This window comes from Octodon degus, unplaced genomic scaffold (assembly GCF_000260255.1).
Source record: "Octodon degus isolate 3935 unplaced genomic scaffold, OctDeg1.0 scaffold00026, whole genome shotgun sequence".
NCBI lineage: Eukaryota > Metazoa > Chordata > Mammalia > Rodentia > Octodontidae > Octodon > Octodon degus.
This window is the reverse complement of record NW_004524602.1, coordinates 9,075,645-9,094,254: the sequence shown is the minus strand read 5'-3', so window position 1 is coordinate 9,094,254 and position 18,610 is coordinate 9,075,645. Positions and strand designations below refer to the sequence as shown.

The following is an 18,610-nucleotide window of genomic DNA, read 5'->3' as shown; positions in this document are numbered from 1 at the left end:
TGGGTTAGTTGTCAATCCTGCCATAATTCTGCAAAGATATTTGTTCACATCCTTGATCAGTGGTGACAGAGGTACCAAGCAATTTGCTGGAAAGCTGACCTCGAGCACTTGAATGAAACACAGACTTGTTCCCTCACATGCTGCATTTCTGGCTATAAAGTGATCAAACATCTTTTATATTTTAAATTGGACATCATCTTAATGAGACATCGTATACTACCTTTTATCTTCACTTCTGAAAGGAAATGCATTCTTGGAATGCTCTCAGGCTCTTTTCTTCAACATATTTAGGTGTCTTCCTTACCTCCTCATAGGGTCTTTGAGTTATTTACGATGCATCTTTACAAACATTTATCTAAATATGGGTAGACTTTAATAAATGTAAAAATCCCAAGAGTTTCAATATTGCAATCAGCATAAAGGCAGCACTGAAATTTGATCCGTCTGTAGTAATGTTCATATGTGGAAAGGTTCTCTGGAAAATAATTTTTCTCAAATAATTCAAACAGTCCATTGGTCCTTAAATTCATATGCATACGGCAGAGAAGCTTTTAGATGAATCCTAAACTCATTTAATTTCAGGACACTGTCTAGTGTTTAAACACTGACATCAAAGCAAAGAGCCAATTATCAGAGTTCATTTGGTCAGAAACTCTATTCCCTGAATTGCTATAGTTTTTCTTACGCCGAGGAGGTCTGCCTCACACCCTGCAGATGCAGTGTGTAAAACCACTTCAACCACAGCGGTTGAACTTGAAACGTGTTTGGGCTCAGCAGCCACAAGGAGGCATTGAAGCGTCTCTTCAAAATGTGAAGAGCACTTTTATTTCTTAAAAAAAGATGCCCCGTCAGTTGCTGAATTTCACATAAGCAGTTATACGGCTTGTGAGTATGTGTGCCTTTTAAGTTCATGTTTGGATCTACTTTGCCTTTAAGATGTGATATATTAGCATGATTATGCTATCGTTTGTTCCATAGAAGATTTTAGATGATAGTAATCCATATATTTTTCCCTCTACTGTTTCTAGCAGAAACAAAAGCGAAATTGCAGGACTTTTCTTAGGACTGACAAAGCAACTGTGTTAGCCTTCCTCGCCCTTTCAAGGTTAAATGTCCTTTTGGCAGCCTGGGGAGATATCTCGGCAGTCTAAGCACCTGCCCGGCGAGCACAAGGACCCAAGTTTGATCCCCAGTACCGCATGCTGTGCCAGCCCTGGAACCTCGGGTGCTCCACGCTGGCCCTGAACTGGGCGTGATGGCACATGCCTGTAATCCTAGTGTGGGGAGGCTGAGAAAGGAGGATCACTACGAGTCTGAGCTGCATAGAGAGACCCTGTACCAAATAAATAAATGAAATATATTTTTAAAAAGTCCTTTTGACTAGGAGTAGAAGCCTAGTTCTTGGAAATGCATAATTCTTAGATACATAATCCTGACAATAAAGGGTCTATCTGAAATGGATGTGTCCTTTTTAAGTGACTCTGGCACCCCCCCCCAAGGGCAGGAGGCACTCAAGTTCAAAGGCCAACACAATGTTTTTAACCTGAGCATAATGTTCTCAGGCTCAATGTCAGAACCTTTCCCCGTGTCTCCATAATCCTCACTCTTGGGAGCTCTGCTAGTACTGAAAACCTCAAGCCTCTCCACTGCAGGACAGGATACGTAGCATACCCTTCCAACCAATGCTTAATTCCCTGAGAGACCAGGACCACATTCTTAGGAGTTGTACTGTTTCTGTAAAACGCTGCAGAGAATTTTTTTTTTTTCCTGGAAATGTGGACTGTGACATTTTGAAATCCTCATGTGCCATTTTGCTATACTGACTTGCTCTTTCTGGGCCTGACACTTGGTTTGCCTTTTAGGATATCCCAAGCCTGTGCGAGAACATATCGGTGATCTCGGCACACAGCAGAATATGCAGCTGGGGAGGCTGTGTGACATCTTAGGTACAGTAAATAGTTCAACACAAATAACTCTCTTCCGTGTTTATCAGTGAATGTTGATGCAATGTTTCTTTTTTATTTATTTACTTTTATCAGGAGAAGCCTGGGTTACTAATCTACTTTTAGGGGAACTGAAAGTTTTAAATAACAAGTGGGTAGTGAAATCAACTTGAATAAAAATGACATTTTATGGGCCAGCCAGATAGCTCAGCAGACTAAAGTGCCTGCTTAGGCAGGCACAGGGACCAGGGTTCGATCCCCAGTGTGCTGTGCTGGCCTTGCCCCCAGGGCACGCTGAGAGGGCGATTGAGACGGGGCGTGGTGGCGCATGCCTGTAATCTCAGTACTTGGGAGGCTGAAAACAGGAGGATCACTATGAGTCTGATCTGTGCATGAGACCCTGTAGACCCTGTACTAAATAATAATAATAATAATAGTAATAGTAATAATGACATTTTAATCAATTACTTGAGCAGTTTACCAAATTCTTTTTTATGTAGGTTTGGATAAGGATTTCTCTCCTGTACACCAAAATCTTCTTTATTTACTGAATCCTGAAATGACTGAGGTCCAAATTGTATATCAGTGTCAATCTTGTGTGGTATCTAGGCAACGAACGGAAGGTGACATCAGGAATGCTGCATCATCTTTGCACTGCAAGAACGCTGGCAAAGTGAAGATAGACTTTTAAAAGATGCCACTGTGTAAATCCAAAGCATCTAGTTAGTAGGAAACATGAGGTGCCTGGTGGAGGGACATCTTAGGGACACAGAACTTGAGTGAGTGAAGGAAATATCTTTGTCAAAGTCAGGCTGTGGTGTGGGTTTGAGCAACCTGGCATCAGTCCCCAATCTGGGTCCAGCACAGGAAGACGTACGAAGATGTTGGCTCTGGCTAAAGCCAGGATTCAAGCCAGACTTAGGACACACAGGCTGTAAAGGCGAAGAAATAGCATGAGTCAGTTTGTGAAAGACTGGTCAAAAACTTGGGTGAGACAAACACTAGATCTTTTATTAGTTACCAAGCACAAACTTCTTTGTTTTATTAAACTATACTTGCTTTGGCCCTTATTTAAGTAAAACAAGGGAGAGTTTTAAATTACCAATGACCAACTTAGCTGGCTCTCCGGAATGACACACTTTACATGATTCATATATATTTCAGCATCATTATTATTTTATAAATACCATTTGGTAACAAAAATACATCAGTACTAGAAATTTACAGAGTCCTACAATAATAATAGTATAATTGCTTTAATCTGTTATCTAGGCACTAATACCATTTTTTGGCATTACAGAAAATTTAATGACTTGAGATTGATTTGTTAGTGCTGAGCTATTTCAACTAAAAACCTGACTGGATAAAAACCACTGAAGTGCAGCAGAGGGCAGCCTTTGCTCTAATTTATTTGAATTAATTTTTTTCTTCGGCTTTTTATATATTCTTTCTATATATAGAAGAAGCCATCGCCAAAGACTTTTTTACAAAAAGTCCTCATTGCTAGAAAAACTTTGCCTTCTGTTTTAAGTAATCCAGTAATTCAGCCTGATCTCGTCAATTAAGATTGATCCTTTGATACTGGTTCTGAGATTAAAAATGCCAGGTATAGGCTCAAATGAATAGTGTTTTCAATTCCTATATGCATTAAGAGAGTAACTGATTTTGACTACTGACCAGTAATCAAAGCAACTTTCCTTTCTGTATCAGCTGCTTTTCACAATTACCCATCAATTAACTGGGAGGGGGCTTGCCATGCCGGCCCTGTCCCCCAGGCGTGCTGAGAAGGCCATTGAGACTGCGCATGGTGGTGCCTGTAATCCCAGCTCTTGGGAGACTGTAAACAGGCAGATCACTGGGAGTCTAGCAGTGAGAACCTGAACATCCTGTAGACCCTTCTCTAAAATACAAAAAAAAAAAAAAAAAAAAAGAAAAGAAAAATTAACTGTGAGCATGTGTAGATTCATGACAAAAGCACACTAATACTAGATATTAGAGTGAGGGTTCCTTTTGCCAGAAATAAATAGGAAAGAAAGGTAAAATTAGCACCATGATTTCTTATCATCTGTAACCTAGACATTTTCTTTCTTTCTTTCCTTTTCGTTTGTGGAACCCGGGATTCATTTCCTTTCTATCACAGAGGAGGCTTAGGATTCCTGCTTGGCCCACCCTGCCCGAGGAAACCCTTAGCAACTTTTCTGGTCCTGGGACAAACACCTGACAAACACAGTGTAAAGGCGCAAAGAATCATCTTGGCAGGTGTCAGCCCATGTTAGCTGGCCCCGAGGCAGAAGACATCACGGCAGAAGGGCATCCAGGAAGCAGAGAAAGGGGAGGGCGCCAGGGACACGAGTATGCCCTGCTAGGTTACTCTGCCAGTGACCCACATCCTCCACCCTGGCCCTGCTTCCTAGCATTGTATCCCAAAACAAAGTCATCCATGGACAGATCCAGTGAGGAGGTCCCTGCCTCTGACATTCTAAACCCTACCTGAGGCATTTTCAGCATTCCCTTCGAAACTCCCTAAGCACCTGCCTGTGTGGGCTCCTGAGCAACTGCTCTGCACTGTATTTGACAGTGCTAGTGCTTGTGAAAAGGATGCTCTTCGAGGGCTGGTCTCAAGTCACTCTGCTCATGGGATCCCTTCCATGTGTAGCAAATAGTTTTGTCCGCTTGTATTTATACCAGTCAGCTGCTTTATGAATTAATAATTCCACTGGTTGCTAATTTTGCACTTATCCGCCCTAAAATATTTTGTAGTGTGGACTGAGTAATTTTATCTCACTATTCCATTCGGATGGGATATTTAATTAGGGTTTTTTTTCTACATGCATAATAAGAAGCACATCTTAAGAAAGAGAACAGTGAAATTAAGGCCACGGTTCCTTTAGACCGAGAACCACTAGGTGTGCTATTGAAGTCATATATTCCTCTTCGAGAATGCAGGAGGGAAAAGGTTGCCTTCCTAAAATAATTATCGCTTTGGTCATAATCAGACAATTTATTTGGACAGGACATTCCCTGAATTGGCCCTGTCAAGTCCAAGCAGAAGAAGAAACTGCAATTTCATCAGCTTTGTAAAGTTAATAGCTTTGTTTTATAATTTGCTGAAGTTAATGGGATAAATTCCCATTGATGTTAATGGGAGTTGTGTGGCTAAATCCCCACGTATTATTGGAAAGTATGGTTCCGTGCTACCTCGTAGCCCTCTTTCTGAAGAAAGCACTGCATGTATGTTGTTGCTGTGGGTGGTGGTGTTTATTTTTTCATCAGAGAAGTGCTAATGTGAAAAAACACTGGTTAGATGACTAAGATGTGTACAAAACCAAGCTAACTTGACTGCGATGTGGCTTTTGGATATACTCTTTATTTTAAATTGTGTAACATCAAGCGGATGCCAGAGTTCACGGTGTCATTTACCTTTATACCAGTAATTAACACTGTGCCTGTTGTGTTTTAGATGACAATGTGAACATCATCTACATCTGCTCCTATCATATGAATGACGACTTAATGCTGTATTACCATAAAATCCTCAGTCTACACGCAGCTGTCAAATCGGGGAACCTTGAGGACAGAAGTGACCTGCAGCACAGGTTCAAAATTATCACCCCTGAAGCTGTAAACATCTTCACTGTGAGTTTGTCTTCTAATTACTACGGCTTCAGGGATGCAGTAAAATTAAATTGGAAATTTTATAACTTGCAACGCTCTGGTACACATCAGTGAAATATTATTGCAAGTTTAACAGCTTTACTGATTAGACTACTAGTTGGGCTGGAGGAAATAAATATCCCTGTTTAACTTTCAGACTTAGTTTCGCTACCTCTGCCCAGTTTCTCTGTAGCTGAAGCCTAATTGCAGTTCCAAGGGGAAACCATCGAGTAGGCGAGTTTATAACATCTATCATCCTGTTTTCTTAATTCTGTGTGGAGGAAACCAAGACACAGCAAGGCTGGTCACAAAGCTGTTCAGGGATAGCGTCTAGACCAGGGCCCCCATTTTCTGACTTCCACAAGGGTACTCCATTTCTCTATAGTTCTTTGCTTCTGGGTAAGGTGGCCTGACTCAACCTGTGGTTCGTAATGAGCAAAGCCCCATCCCTACTCACCGTCTTTGGGAAATTCATGAGACGGTGATGGCAGTGGTCTAGGCTAAGGCCAAACAACAGATGGCTTGAAATGAATCGCTCTACATTTCAGTAAGAATTCAAACATTCCATGTTAAGCAAACATTTTAACACCAATGGACTATCCAATTTTTGAGAGTCTTTTTTGTATAATTAAAGATTGAGGGGGCTGGGGAGATGGCTCAGTGGAAGAAGTGCTTCCCTGGCAAGCGCAAGGGCCTGAGTTCAATCCCCGGTTCCACCAAAAAAAAAAAAAAAAAAAAAAAAAAAAGATTGAATATGCTTGTAAAGGCTGCTCTCTCTCTTCTTACGGAGGTGCACCAGCCAGCTGTCTCAGATCACCAGAGGAACTGGCTGTGTGCTCTACATGGGAACTATCTCAGTGCTCAGTTAATACCTGTTAACACTTAGATGCACCTCAGTGCGGGGCTTGACAAACCAAAGAGGGACAGGCCTGGGCCCTGAGAAAGTCCCAGCAAAGCTGGGAAGACAACCGCAGCATTTCTGCCTCGCTGGTATATCCAGCGAGTTGTCTCTGCTATAGAGAGGAAGTCATAGCAGGCACATCAGTATCCACCTCCCCAAAGATCTCTCTCTCAGTTCTATTTCATTGACAGCCTTGGTTATGGAAGGGGGCGGGGAAGGGAGATGCAGTAAGAGAAAGGACAGGGGGCAGGTCATTGCCACTCATGGGACCTTCCATATCTCCACCAAAGCCAGGCCTTTTTTTTTTTTTTTGGTGCTTCCTAGTTTTGCCCTGGGCTCAATGGCACAGTCACTGTGGACATTAGGAAGCAAGGAAGGAGGAGCTCTACCACTAGTGTGCAGTTAAATCCCTAACCTTCTTGAGCCAGAGACTCAAGTTTACTGGAGTTCACTAATTAGTTAACTAACGCCTGCTAGCTGCCAACATGGAGTTTCTTCTGAAAAGTCCATGTGGAACAGCGGAAAGGTCACGGAGCGGTAAGGGAGAAAGAAAGTGTGTAAATTCATAGAATTCTTTTTTCTTTTTCATTCATGTATTTGGTACAGGGGCTTACTATGCAGCTTGGACTCATAGTGATCCTCCTGTTTTCAGCCTCTCCAGCACTGAGATTACAGGTGTGCGCCACCGCATCCAGACTCGGTTTTGGGCTCAGCACGCCCAGGAAGCGGGGCCGGCACTGCATGTGGGACGGAGATGAAACCCTGGGCCCTGTGCTTGCCAAATCAGGCACTTAGTCAGCTGAGCTACCTTACCAGCCCTTAAAATTCTTAACATACATTTCTCACTTGATTATCAGAATAATGCAAGACAGAAATCATCACTCTTCTTTTATGTCTGTGGAAACTGAGATTCATCTTGTAGCCCAGGGCTCCCAGGAGAGCCAGAGTCTGAGCCAAATTCTGGCTGCTCCAGAACACTGTAATGAACTGCCAATGGCTGCTCTGCTCTCGGGCGACCGCGTGCCTTGGACAAGCCCCTCCAGCTTCCTGGGTCTCTGTTCTTCATCTATAAACTGAGGAGATGGCTTAGATAATTCCAGAGTCCTCTCCAATTGTATAACCCTGCTCCCTGAGGTATTTACTTTTGCACCATACTCTCTGACTCCCAAGCAAGGGAGAGGCCGCTCTCTCCCACACACCAAGGTGCGGTCAGTGCGTAGGTCTGCATCTTGGAGAGCAGGAACAAAGAGGCAAGGTTTTCAGTACTTACTACTTCTCCTAACTTAAATTCAAATTATCTGAGTAATTAATCACTCATAAGCAATCAACTTTTTTAAATACAAAAATTAAACTCTCACTTCCAAATCAGTTTCTGTTCATGTTTAGCTATCGCTTTATTTCTTTTTAATGGGTTTCAGAGATTGTATCAGTGCTGATTTTCATTCAAATAGATGGCTTTGAGGAGATTTTTAAAAGCTTGCCAAAATCTGTTTGTACATCTCCCCAAGTTACTATACAGTACTTGAATGTATAACAGTAAAATGTGCTCCAACGAAGCCATCATGTCTACTTTTGGATAATTTCGATGTTTATGAAGACATTCTAAATAACTACCATTTGTCTCAGGTCAAAACAAACAAACAAACCCAAAAACCAAAAAACAAGGGTGATAAATTAAATGTAGCCATAACACAAGGCAATTAAGAGCATTTTAGATCTTTGTCATCAGTGATAATCTGCTGCCTGGATCTGTGATACTGATTTTCTCTAAATGATCACACAAGACCTGTGGTCCATAACGTGTCCTCTGCCGTCACTCACTCACATTTAAATCTTTATTAAATACATTTAACACAATGCCACGGTACTATGATGAATAAGCGTGCCTACAGATGACTATAATATAGAGCCGGGGAAAATACGTGCCAATAGAAATAAGCACTTAGAGGAGACAGAAATCTATCCTGGCTGAAAATGTGGCCCAAACTTTAGCCCGAGTTTCTACTGCTGCATCTGCTGTGCCATCGCCACAGCTCACAACCTCGCCAGCACCAGACCTTCCGGGCTCGCTCTGTAAGATGGGCCTTGTGGCTCCGTGGTGATCGGGCCAAGAGGGCTGGAATGCTGCCTCTGCTGTCACCAGCTGTGGGACTCTAGGCAAACCACTTGAGCCTCAAGACCCTTGTCTCAAAATAGGACTGCTAATGGATGGAGCGTCCCCTGAACTGAAAGAGAATGTGTGACTAAGGCTGTGATCTTGCTGGCTTACCAGGAGAGGAGAGAATACTCTTCTAGAAGCCCTGAAAAGCCCACCATGGGCATAGCAACTTGAGTTAGCGACCATTTACTGACCACTCGCCCAATGTCCGGCGTTATGCTAGGTGCTTTATATTTCTGATCTTAGCCTTAAAGCAACACTGGGTATGGGTGTTTGGATTCTCATGAAACATGTGAAGAATGGGTTCATGAAGTCTCGCTTGGCCCAAGTCATGGAGTTTATGAGAGACAGGTATGTTTTAACACCAACAGGCCTTTTGAATTCCAAAACCCTAGCATTTTCCTTTTTGATACTCTCTTCTGTAGTGGAAGTAAACACAATCTTGGTTCTAGTGTTGCTTTCTCAGGTAATGTCTCTCCCATGCCCACCTTCACCTGATAAAATCTTACTCAGACTTCAAAATTCACCTCAACCCTAACCTCTGTCAGGATAACAGTATCAGCTAGCATTAATCAGGCAATTACTGTGTCCCAGACGGTATTATAAGTGCTTTGCATGCATTACACCACTTAAGCCCCGCAACATCCCTGTGACACAGATACTACATTCTTTGTGCAGATAAGGAAATTGGAGCTTACGGAGCGTGAGTAACTTGCCTTTCCAGCGCTCTCTACCAGCACCTGGCCCTGCCTCTGTCTTCCACACCTGTGGTGCACTTTGCAGCGTCCTATGGCCCCCTCAGTCTTGCTCACTTAGTGTTAGCTGCTCATACTCATGTCCCACTCCTTGATAGCAGAACCATGGTTGTGTTAGTTTCGGCGTACGCTGACCATCTAGCTCCGTCCTCTGCTTCATTAGACATGAAAACAGCAGCTTACTTAATTGAATGAGATGATAAGCACACACATTCTAAGTCGGGTCTAACTAATCAAAATACAATAAAAAGAGTTGTCCTAGGATAAAAAACTGGAGCCTTGATGACATCCTCAAATATTTTTTCTCTGTGAACCCTTTCCAGAATTGTTAGCTAGAGTCGCTGATAACCACTGCAAAAGCACATATTCCCTGAAGCTGATTTTGTGGCAGAATTCTGGAGAGAGGTGTCGACTCAAGTGCCTTTTTCCTACTGAGGCACTTCAAGAGTTGGCAGATTATGCGTCTGTATGGTGAAGAATACTACAAGGCTTTTTTCTTCATTCTTTTGTATTGATTTTCCAGCCGCTTTCGTGTTAAACCATGCCAGAACTGCTGCAGAGATGAGTCACTATTATCCAAAGGCCGCCAGCCTCTTTTCCTTCTGACAGAAGGATAATTCCACGTGGATCAAATAAATACAGATGTGTAGTAATTAGTTCTATTCCCAGTGAGCCTATTTCCAACACACTAAAGATGTAAGCGATTATGGAACCTCACCCCAACAGCTTTTATCAATTTAAACTGCTAAACAACAGGATAGGTCATAACCCAGCCTGCTATTAATAATGTATTTATTATGTGCAACATTATAAATTAGGTGCATGGACTAGAAAAAGCACACCTTTTAACAAGAATGATATGCTGTTCCCCCAGACTCACCACATGTGCCTGGCTACTCACCTGATGTACAGTCCCAAGGCAATCAAAAGAATAAAAAACCTCATCCAAGGCACAGAGGCCTACATCGTGGGCGGACTCCTCCACAGGGATGACTTAGCCGTGGCTGATATGTTAGATGTGCCTATCCTGGGCTCAGAGCCTGAACTGGTTCATCTCTATAGTGCCAAGTCTGGAAGCAAACGGGTCTTCAGCAGCGCCAACGTGCCGGTCCCCCCTGGAATATATGACATCTGTGGTTATCAGCAGGTATGTGGGGTGGGGATGCCAGGCTCTGCTCAAGTATTTCACGTTCTCTTGACCTGGGGCAACTTCAGATGATCTGGAGCTAACCCTACCCAAAGAAGAATATGTGAATAGTGTGTTGAGTCACATTAGGCCTTCATCTGTTGAAGTTTCCTACTGGTCTTGCAAAAACTGCTGGAATTTACTCGTCTGGATTAAGACAGAGGACTCTGTTGAAATGACTTACTGCTTGGACTAAGCTGCCATCAATATTTAATGCTTTAGCATAAGATTAGTTGATCGTCATATCAGCCAGCCAGTAAGACCCTAAGAAACATGAGAGTGTATCTTGGCTAAAAGAAACAGGTTTGAAAAGCTCCAGAGAATAAGCCTCTCTGCCAGGTCAAATTGCAGAAGGCTACAGACACCCTTGGCTCTGTAAAAAAAAATTATATATATATATGCATATATATATTTTGGCTTCTCAAGGCCCCCAAAGGAAGGAAGGGAAAGAATCCAGAAAGGGGAAGTGAAATAGCTCCAGGAATAAAACTGCTTCTGGCTTTGCTTTGGACCAAGTCTGTGGTTCTGCATTCTTCCAGCAGATAGTTAGGGCCTGAAATATTTGGAGAAATACATTCACCACCAGGAATGTTTTCTCTTTGAGTTAGATGTGGCAGGTGTTCTCTCATTTGACTGCCATCTGTTTCCATAATAAAGAAAATTAAAAGACAAATGGCTGTTAGCATTTCCTAACCCCTGTTTCAGTAGCTGCTTTGACCATTACTCTAAGCCAGTCACAAATTATCTGCCCTGCCCACTCCTCCAGAAACTAAAGAACCAGACACATGGAGCGTTTATGAGGGACTGTATCAGGAATCCCCGTCTCTTTTTGTTGCCCCCTATGGCGGCCAATAAGCCCCCAAATCAGGCCTTTCATGAGATCATACTTGACAGAGACCAGTTGGAAAACAACCATGAGCTTATTAAATTGCCCTCACACTTTTCCATCTTCCTAGCGTGTTCTTGGCAATCCAGGGACTCATGCAGGAAGCCCTGTCTGGGAGAGGCACAAGCAATTTTAGCAGAGTGGGATGGAAAGGCTCCCCCGGAGCTGTGTGTCACACCAATGTCATTAACCTCCACTGGAATTTGGAGGTGGCAATGCTTGGCTCTGCTTCCCAAGAGAGTTTTTCGCTGGTAAAGTTAAAACAAATGAATGTACTTTTAAATGACGGAATTTCACACATGCACGTTACATTAAACAACCTTCAAGACTTTAAAATCTATGTGCAATATTTATATTGTCTTGGTTTCATCTTCACGGATGACAACTCAGGCTGTCTTTGTGTTGAAATATTTCAGAACTTGATGTGTTAATTGTGGTTAAAGATGCAGACACATTTAATGAGTTAAGCCTCTGTCTAGTGCTAGAATTCAGAAGTAAAGCCAAAAACCTCCTCACAGACACATCAGATTTGAGGAATGTTATTTAACCTCTGGTGTGTACAATTTGTATAACAATAAGCCAAGTGGAACTGAGTTCTACCCTACTTGTTTGGAAATGTACATCTGGGGTCCCCAAGAATTGAATAGCCTGCTGAGATCTTCCCTAACTTTAACCCTAAGTGCATACCCTACCCCATCCATCCGAGTGTAGCACTATTTTGAATCCACAGCCAGTAATCAATCAGTAGCGCTGACTTTTTACCAAGGTGCATCGTAAACTTAAAGCTGGTGAAAGAAAGCCATATTAAAACTTAGGTTAATATGGATTCCTGAGTGAATATCCGTTGGATCTTGCCAGTAGTTGTTTTTCTACTTTTGCTCTCTACCAGCGTAAAATGAGTCACAACTGAAAAATATTACATATTTTGAACAGATAAGCTCAAACAGAAAAAGATAAATGTTTGGGAATAGCATAAAGTCATTTGGTTTATGCTTAACTATTTTTTTCTAGCATGAGCACAGTGAGCACTTTGTGTTTTGACCTATAAAGTAACTGTGCAAGTCCCCTTTCTGGCATGTGCTCCCTGTGAAATATTGACGGCTTTGGTTAAATAATCAAAAATGGCAATGCTATTTTAAAGCACTGTTCAATTTTCACTTAAAGATAGCACATAATTCTTTCCAGTGGTGCAGTCTTTACAATACCATCGATTGTTTCATTACTGTAGGGGATCCATCAACAGACACCAATTTATAGGATTCTCAGAAGCAACAAATAATAGGATTTGGAAGAAACAGATAATAATTCTGTTAGTAGTTGCAACCTCCAGATATATAATATATCCAAATGTACAATAAAGAAGGCTCTGCCAGGACACCTTTCGTTAGGGTGGCAAAAAAGTTTTTATCTGATCTCAGTTAACAAGCCAAAGACTAGTCTCCCTTTTGCAATGTATGGTCACAATACATGTATCAAAATATGCTCGTAGGCTCTATCTTCTCAACATGTTAGACAAAGAAGGGCTACAGCTTTGGAAGGCACATTACAAAGCCTTCCCAGGCTATATTCATGTGATGTGTAGACCTGTCACTTAAGTACCCAAATGATCCGTAGACCCTGCTTAATAATTAGGGAGTCAGCAATTTTTTTTTGGTGGGGGGTGTCGGACCAGGGATTGAACTCAGGCCCCTGTGCTTGCCAGGCAAGTGCTTCTTCCACTGAGCCATCTCCCCGGCCCCTGGAGTCAGCAACTTTATTTTCAGCCTAAATGAATGCCCCAAGGTGGTAGGAGGTTTCTGAAGACCCCCAAGCATGGCTCTTTTGGTATCTCTTCCACACTGCCCTTCCATGTAGCATCCTGGGAATATTTGCTGGATATAACAACTCAAGGGAACTGATTTGAAGTTATTTTAATTTTATACATCCAATGTCTACAGGGCTATAAACCTTGAACCTTTGCACACTCTTTAGTTTAAAAAAATTGAACATCTATTCGGTAGGCTGAGAGAAATCATCAAAGGAGAATAGAATGATATTTTGTTGTTTTCTGAGGAGTACAAACTGGAAAGTCTGATGAGAAGACAAGATCAAACTAAAATTTTTTGTGTGTGATCTAATGTTTTGGTTTTTTTTTCTCTCCATGGCTTTATCAGTAATCTCGCTATAGATTTTTGTTGGATGCATCCCAAATGGCTTACTGACTATAAGGTAAATTGGTTGTCTTTTCCTGCTCTGGCTTCTCCCTCTTTAGCTCTTTGTAGGATGGGAGAGGCCACACTGTGGAGACGATGTAGGGTGCTAGTGACCTGAGACAACCTGGGAGGAACTCTGTTCTGTCACTCAAAGCTATAATGTCTTGGTTATTGAAGTCAGCCTGCCTGGATGTACTAAGTGGAACTACAAATGGTGCCTACCTACAGGCTACCGTATTAAATGAGAAAATCCCTGTAGAGAACTTCCATGAGCTGAAGGCCTGGGTCCTAAGGAGAGTTCGGTAACACTAGAGACAGTATTACTGTTAGCAGCAGCAACACTTTGATGGGAAAGCTTAGAATTGTGTCCTATCCCTTCAGCTTCCATATACCTGTGCTCATTCCCTCATTCTTGAGGGAATGCTTTGAACAAAGCGTAGGGTGGGTGTGGATTCCACAAGTGTGGCATCTCCTTCATCTGCCTTAGCCAGTAACACACTTGGTTTAGTAAACTGGCCAACTCACCAGTCACACGAAGGTAATTCATGTGTTAATAAGGGGAAAATTAAGTGTTTTATAGATTAAAACATTTAAAAGTTCAACAGAGCTCGAAACAGTTAAAGTTTCCAAGACTGTAACTCTTTATAGTCTTGAAACTATAAAAAACCATTTGAGGAATCAATAACTCTCTGCAAAAGAAAGAAACAATGGCAAGATTCAGTTGCAGATATTTAAAGATGCTTTCTTTCTCCTTCAAAAGCTAACAAAATGATACTTTTAGGATTTCTCCTAAATAAGACTGCACGTTTAAACCTGCAGTTGGTCCAGTAGTTACTGGTTTCCCCACATCATATTACATTATTTCAAACTTCTTCGCCTGCCTCCATAGGTAGAAGAGAACAAAGGGGCTCTGTGCGGTGAAGAAGCAGCACCCCAAGATGCTAGAGGAGGGGAAGCACTCTAGTAAATGCTGCTGTCTCCCCCACCCCCAGATGACAGAGCAGCTGAGCCAGGCGGTGGTCGACCACCTGCAAATCCAGCGCTGGCTCTTTAAAATGAACTTGGAGTTCGGAGGAAACGGGACTGCCTTTTGTGACATTCCCTCACACCTGCAGTGCTACAAGTGGGTGGTCAAGGAGAGCCAGCGATATGGCTTCGAGGACTGGAAGAAGAAGTGGGCACACGTGAGTGTCTGGTGGTGGCTTAAACCACAGGGCCAGGGACGGGAGGGGAGATGAGGCAGAGGGCTCAGTCACGGGACAGCTCAGCCCAGTCACCAACACTGGCCTTGGTGTACTTCAGACCTTATCTACGCAGTGCATGGGACTCATTTGCTTGTTGGGAATATCCCTTGTTTGCCCCCTACAAATGTTCATTCACATCTTCAAATCAGTTATGATAATTAGGAAGTGATTTTTTTTTAAAAAAAATCACATTCAGATAGTGTTACAAATCTCATCACTTGTCTTAAGCAGGTCTTCCTCACATGCCCCTAACAACTATTGTTGTCACACTGGCTGTTTTTTATTAGGAGATAGAGATTCTATTAGCAAATGGTTGTCACCTGGAAAAGCTAATGCAGACTAGCATTCTGTCAGCAGTCACGTGTTTTTAAGACAATCCCCAGAAATTTATATAACTGCTGTTCCCTGTGAGATGCGGAGCAAATATCATACACCCAGCAGAAAATCTCCCAGCAAAAGCTAAACAGTAGGTAGGGATCTTAACATGTGGATCCATGTATCTTCATGAACTGTATGACCTCTCAGCCTGTTCCACTTTGCTTAATAATTAATTTTATATGCCTTAATATCTATGATATAGTAGACCTAGTTTTGCATCCAGAGATCTAGGCTCCCCTGACTTCTTTTAATCCCACATCTTGGTTTTATCTAATCTACTGGCTGAGACATAACTGATTAGGAAAACCAAGATGCGAATTCCCTTAGCATGTTCCTTCTCGACCGACCGGCACACGTAGGGGTGGGCTCTGCAGAGTGATTTGCATCTGCTTGGAGCATCCCACTACAGAAGGGCATGAATCAAGATCCAAGTGATAGTGGGGAGGGGCACATGAGAGGGGACCACATGATTCTTGGGAAAGCAAGATGGTGAATAAATCTAGAGAACAGTCAGGAGAGAGAGAGTTCCTTTGACAAATGTGACAGTTCTCCCCATGATCCAGTCTGGGCTTTTTTTTCCCTCCTCCAACAGTGAATGGACTTAATGCAGTACCTGTCATGGCCAGCTTTTTACATATTATTTAAAGGGTACCAAAGTGAATTACTCTTCTTGGGGGAAAAAACACAAGGAAAATGTATTTAATTTTGAGGCCCAGAGAGGGTTCTCTTTGAACTGGAGTTTATTTTATACTGTATGGATTCCTTTTTAAAGCAAAACTATTAAGATAAAACTATGAAAAAGTATGACTTCCTTATCCAAAAACTGAATCATTAGCGTATAAAGTATTTTCTGGCCTAGGTACTTCAAACCAATAATTTTTTTTAATTATTTATTTATTTTTATTTATTACATTTATTTATTGTGTGTGTGTGTGGCCAGCTCAGCCCACCAGGGAGCGGGGCTGGCTGGCATGTGGTGCTGGGGGATTGAACCGCGGTCCCTGTGCTTTGCCAAGCTTGTTTCAAGTAGGTGCTTTAGACCACTGAGCCATCTCTCCAGCCCCAAACCAATAATTTTTAAAGCATTCCACTGACTCTAGACTATGATAAATTTGAAATCTTTGACTTTAAGTTTAAAAAATACTTAGAATACTGACATTTGGCTGAATTACATTTGCAGTTGATGCATCATTGTACATTATTTAATTTCAGTTATTTTAAGCTATCCCATTTAAATTGCCATCAAATATATTTGGCATTGTTAATGTTATTAAATGCAAAACTCTTAAATAATTAATCATCTATCTAAATCATTTTAACAGGAAAAAAATAATTATTCAAACATGTTTTTACAGTGTGAGGCCTGTGCTGGGCCAGGATGCACCAAGAGGCAAAAATTACAAATAAAAATAAAGCGGCTCTGACAAGCAGTTCTTTTTTATTTTGTAGGAAACTATTGACATTCTTTTTGCCTTCAAAGTGAAATTGTATTTGCCGTAGAGGTGAGCGACAGTCTCCAGCGAGTGCAGCTATTGAGAATTTAGGATTAATGTTCTCTTTGTTCCAGAAGACCATTATCATGGTGCCCATTTAGACATCAAAGCATTACTTTATGAGCACAGGCATGTTTTAATGTCCTATTACACTTGGTAGACCTGTTTCTTTTGATAATGAAGATGTTGTATCATCAAGCCTAGCCTGGCACATACAAAACATATGCTGGCAGGTTATTAAAAATTTCAGCTTCTTGATGAAAGACTATCCTGCAGGCTAAGAGTCCAGAGAAAGACTCCATTCTGAGAGAATTATTAGAAATGAGAATATGACTGTAAGCACTAAATTATGTTAATACTTACAAATAGCATCATTTGCATAGCAGTTTATGACACGATACCATGATTTTTCTCATTGGTATGTTGTAGGCAACAGATTAAAAACAGTGCTGTTTATGGGAGTTGGAGCTGTTTTGAGATTCCCTTGCATCTTATGAGGTATTAGTTTTAGAAATAGACAGGATTCAGTGTAGACTCAGGTATGTAACATAAAGACTTTTCCTGTCTGTCTGTCTGTCTGTCTGTCTGTCTGTCTGTCTAAATCAGTTATGATAATTAGGAAGTGATTTTTTTTTAAAAAAAATCACATTCAGATAGTGTTACAAATCTCATCACTTGTCTTAAGCAGGTCTTCCTCACATGCCCCTAACAACTATTGTTGTCACACTGGCTGTTTTTTATTAGGAGATAGAGATTCTATTAGCAAATGGTTGTCACCTGGAAAAGCTAATGCAGACTAGCATTCTGTCAGCAGTCACGTGTTTTTAAGACAATCCCCAGAAATTTATATAACTGCTGTTCCCTGTGAGATGCGGAGCAAATATCATACACCCAGCAGAAAATCTCCCAGCAAAAGCTAAACAGTAGGTAGGGATCTTAACATGTGGATCCATGTATCTTCATGAACTGTATGACCTCTCAGCCTGTTCCACTTTGCTTAATAATTAATTTTATATGCCTTAATATCTATGATATAGTAGACCTAGTTTTGCATCCAGAGATCTAGGCTCCCCTGACTTCTTTTAATCCCACATCTTGGTTTTATCTAATCTACTGGCTGAGACATAACTGATTAGGAAAACCAAGATGCGAATTCCCTTAGCATGTTCCTTCTCGACCGACCGGCACACGTAGGGGTGGGCTCTGCAGAGTGATTTGCATCTGCTTGGAGCATCCCACTACAGAAGGGCATGAATCAAGATCCAAGTGATAGTGGGGAGGGGCACATGAGAGGGGACCACATGATTCTTGGGAAAGCAAGATGGTGAATAAATCTAGAGAACAGTCAGGAGAGAGAGAGTTCCTTTGACAAATGTGACAGTTCTCCCCATGATCCAGTCTGGGCTTTTTTTTCCCTCCTCCAACAGTGAATGGACTTAATGCAGTACCTGTCATGGCCAGCTTTTTACATATTATTTAAAGGGTACCAAAGTGAATTACTCTTCTTGGGGGAAAAAACACAAGGAAAATGTATTTAATTTTGAGGCCCAGAGAGGGTTCTCTTTGAACTGGAGTTTATTTTATACTGTATGGATTCCTTTTTAAAGCAAAACTATTAAGATAAAACTATGAAAAAGTATGACTTCCTTATCCAAAAACTGAATCATTAGCGTATAAAGTATTTTCTGGCCTAGGTACTTCAAACCAATAATTTTTTTTAATTATTTATTTATTTTTATTTATTACATTTATTTATTGTGTGTGTGTGTGGCCAGCTCAGCCCACCAGGGAGCGGGGCTGGCTGGCATGTGGTGCTGGGG

General features: G+C 41.7%; 1 protein-coding gene across 1 annotated transcript in view; it reads left to right on the top strand.

The window, feature by feature from the left end:
• Window positions 1-18,610, top strand: part of Iqch (IQ motif containing H) — a 218,911-nt gene that overhangs the window by 125,157 nt on the left and 75,144 nt on the right. Inside the window, exons 11-14 of the mRNA XM_023712572.1 lie at window positions 1,863-1,946; window positions 5,404-5,579; window positions 10,286-10,558; window positions 14,668-14,859. Of these exons, the coding sequence (XP_023568340.1) occupies window positions 1,863-1,946; window positions 5,404-5,579; window positions 10,286-10,558; window positions 14,668-14,859 (725 nt within the window). The remainder of the gene's footprint in view (window positions 1-1,862; window positions 1,947-5,403; window positions 5,580-10,285; window positions 10,559-14,667; window positions 14,860-18,610) is intronic.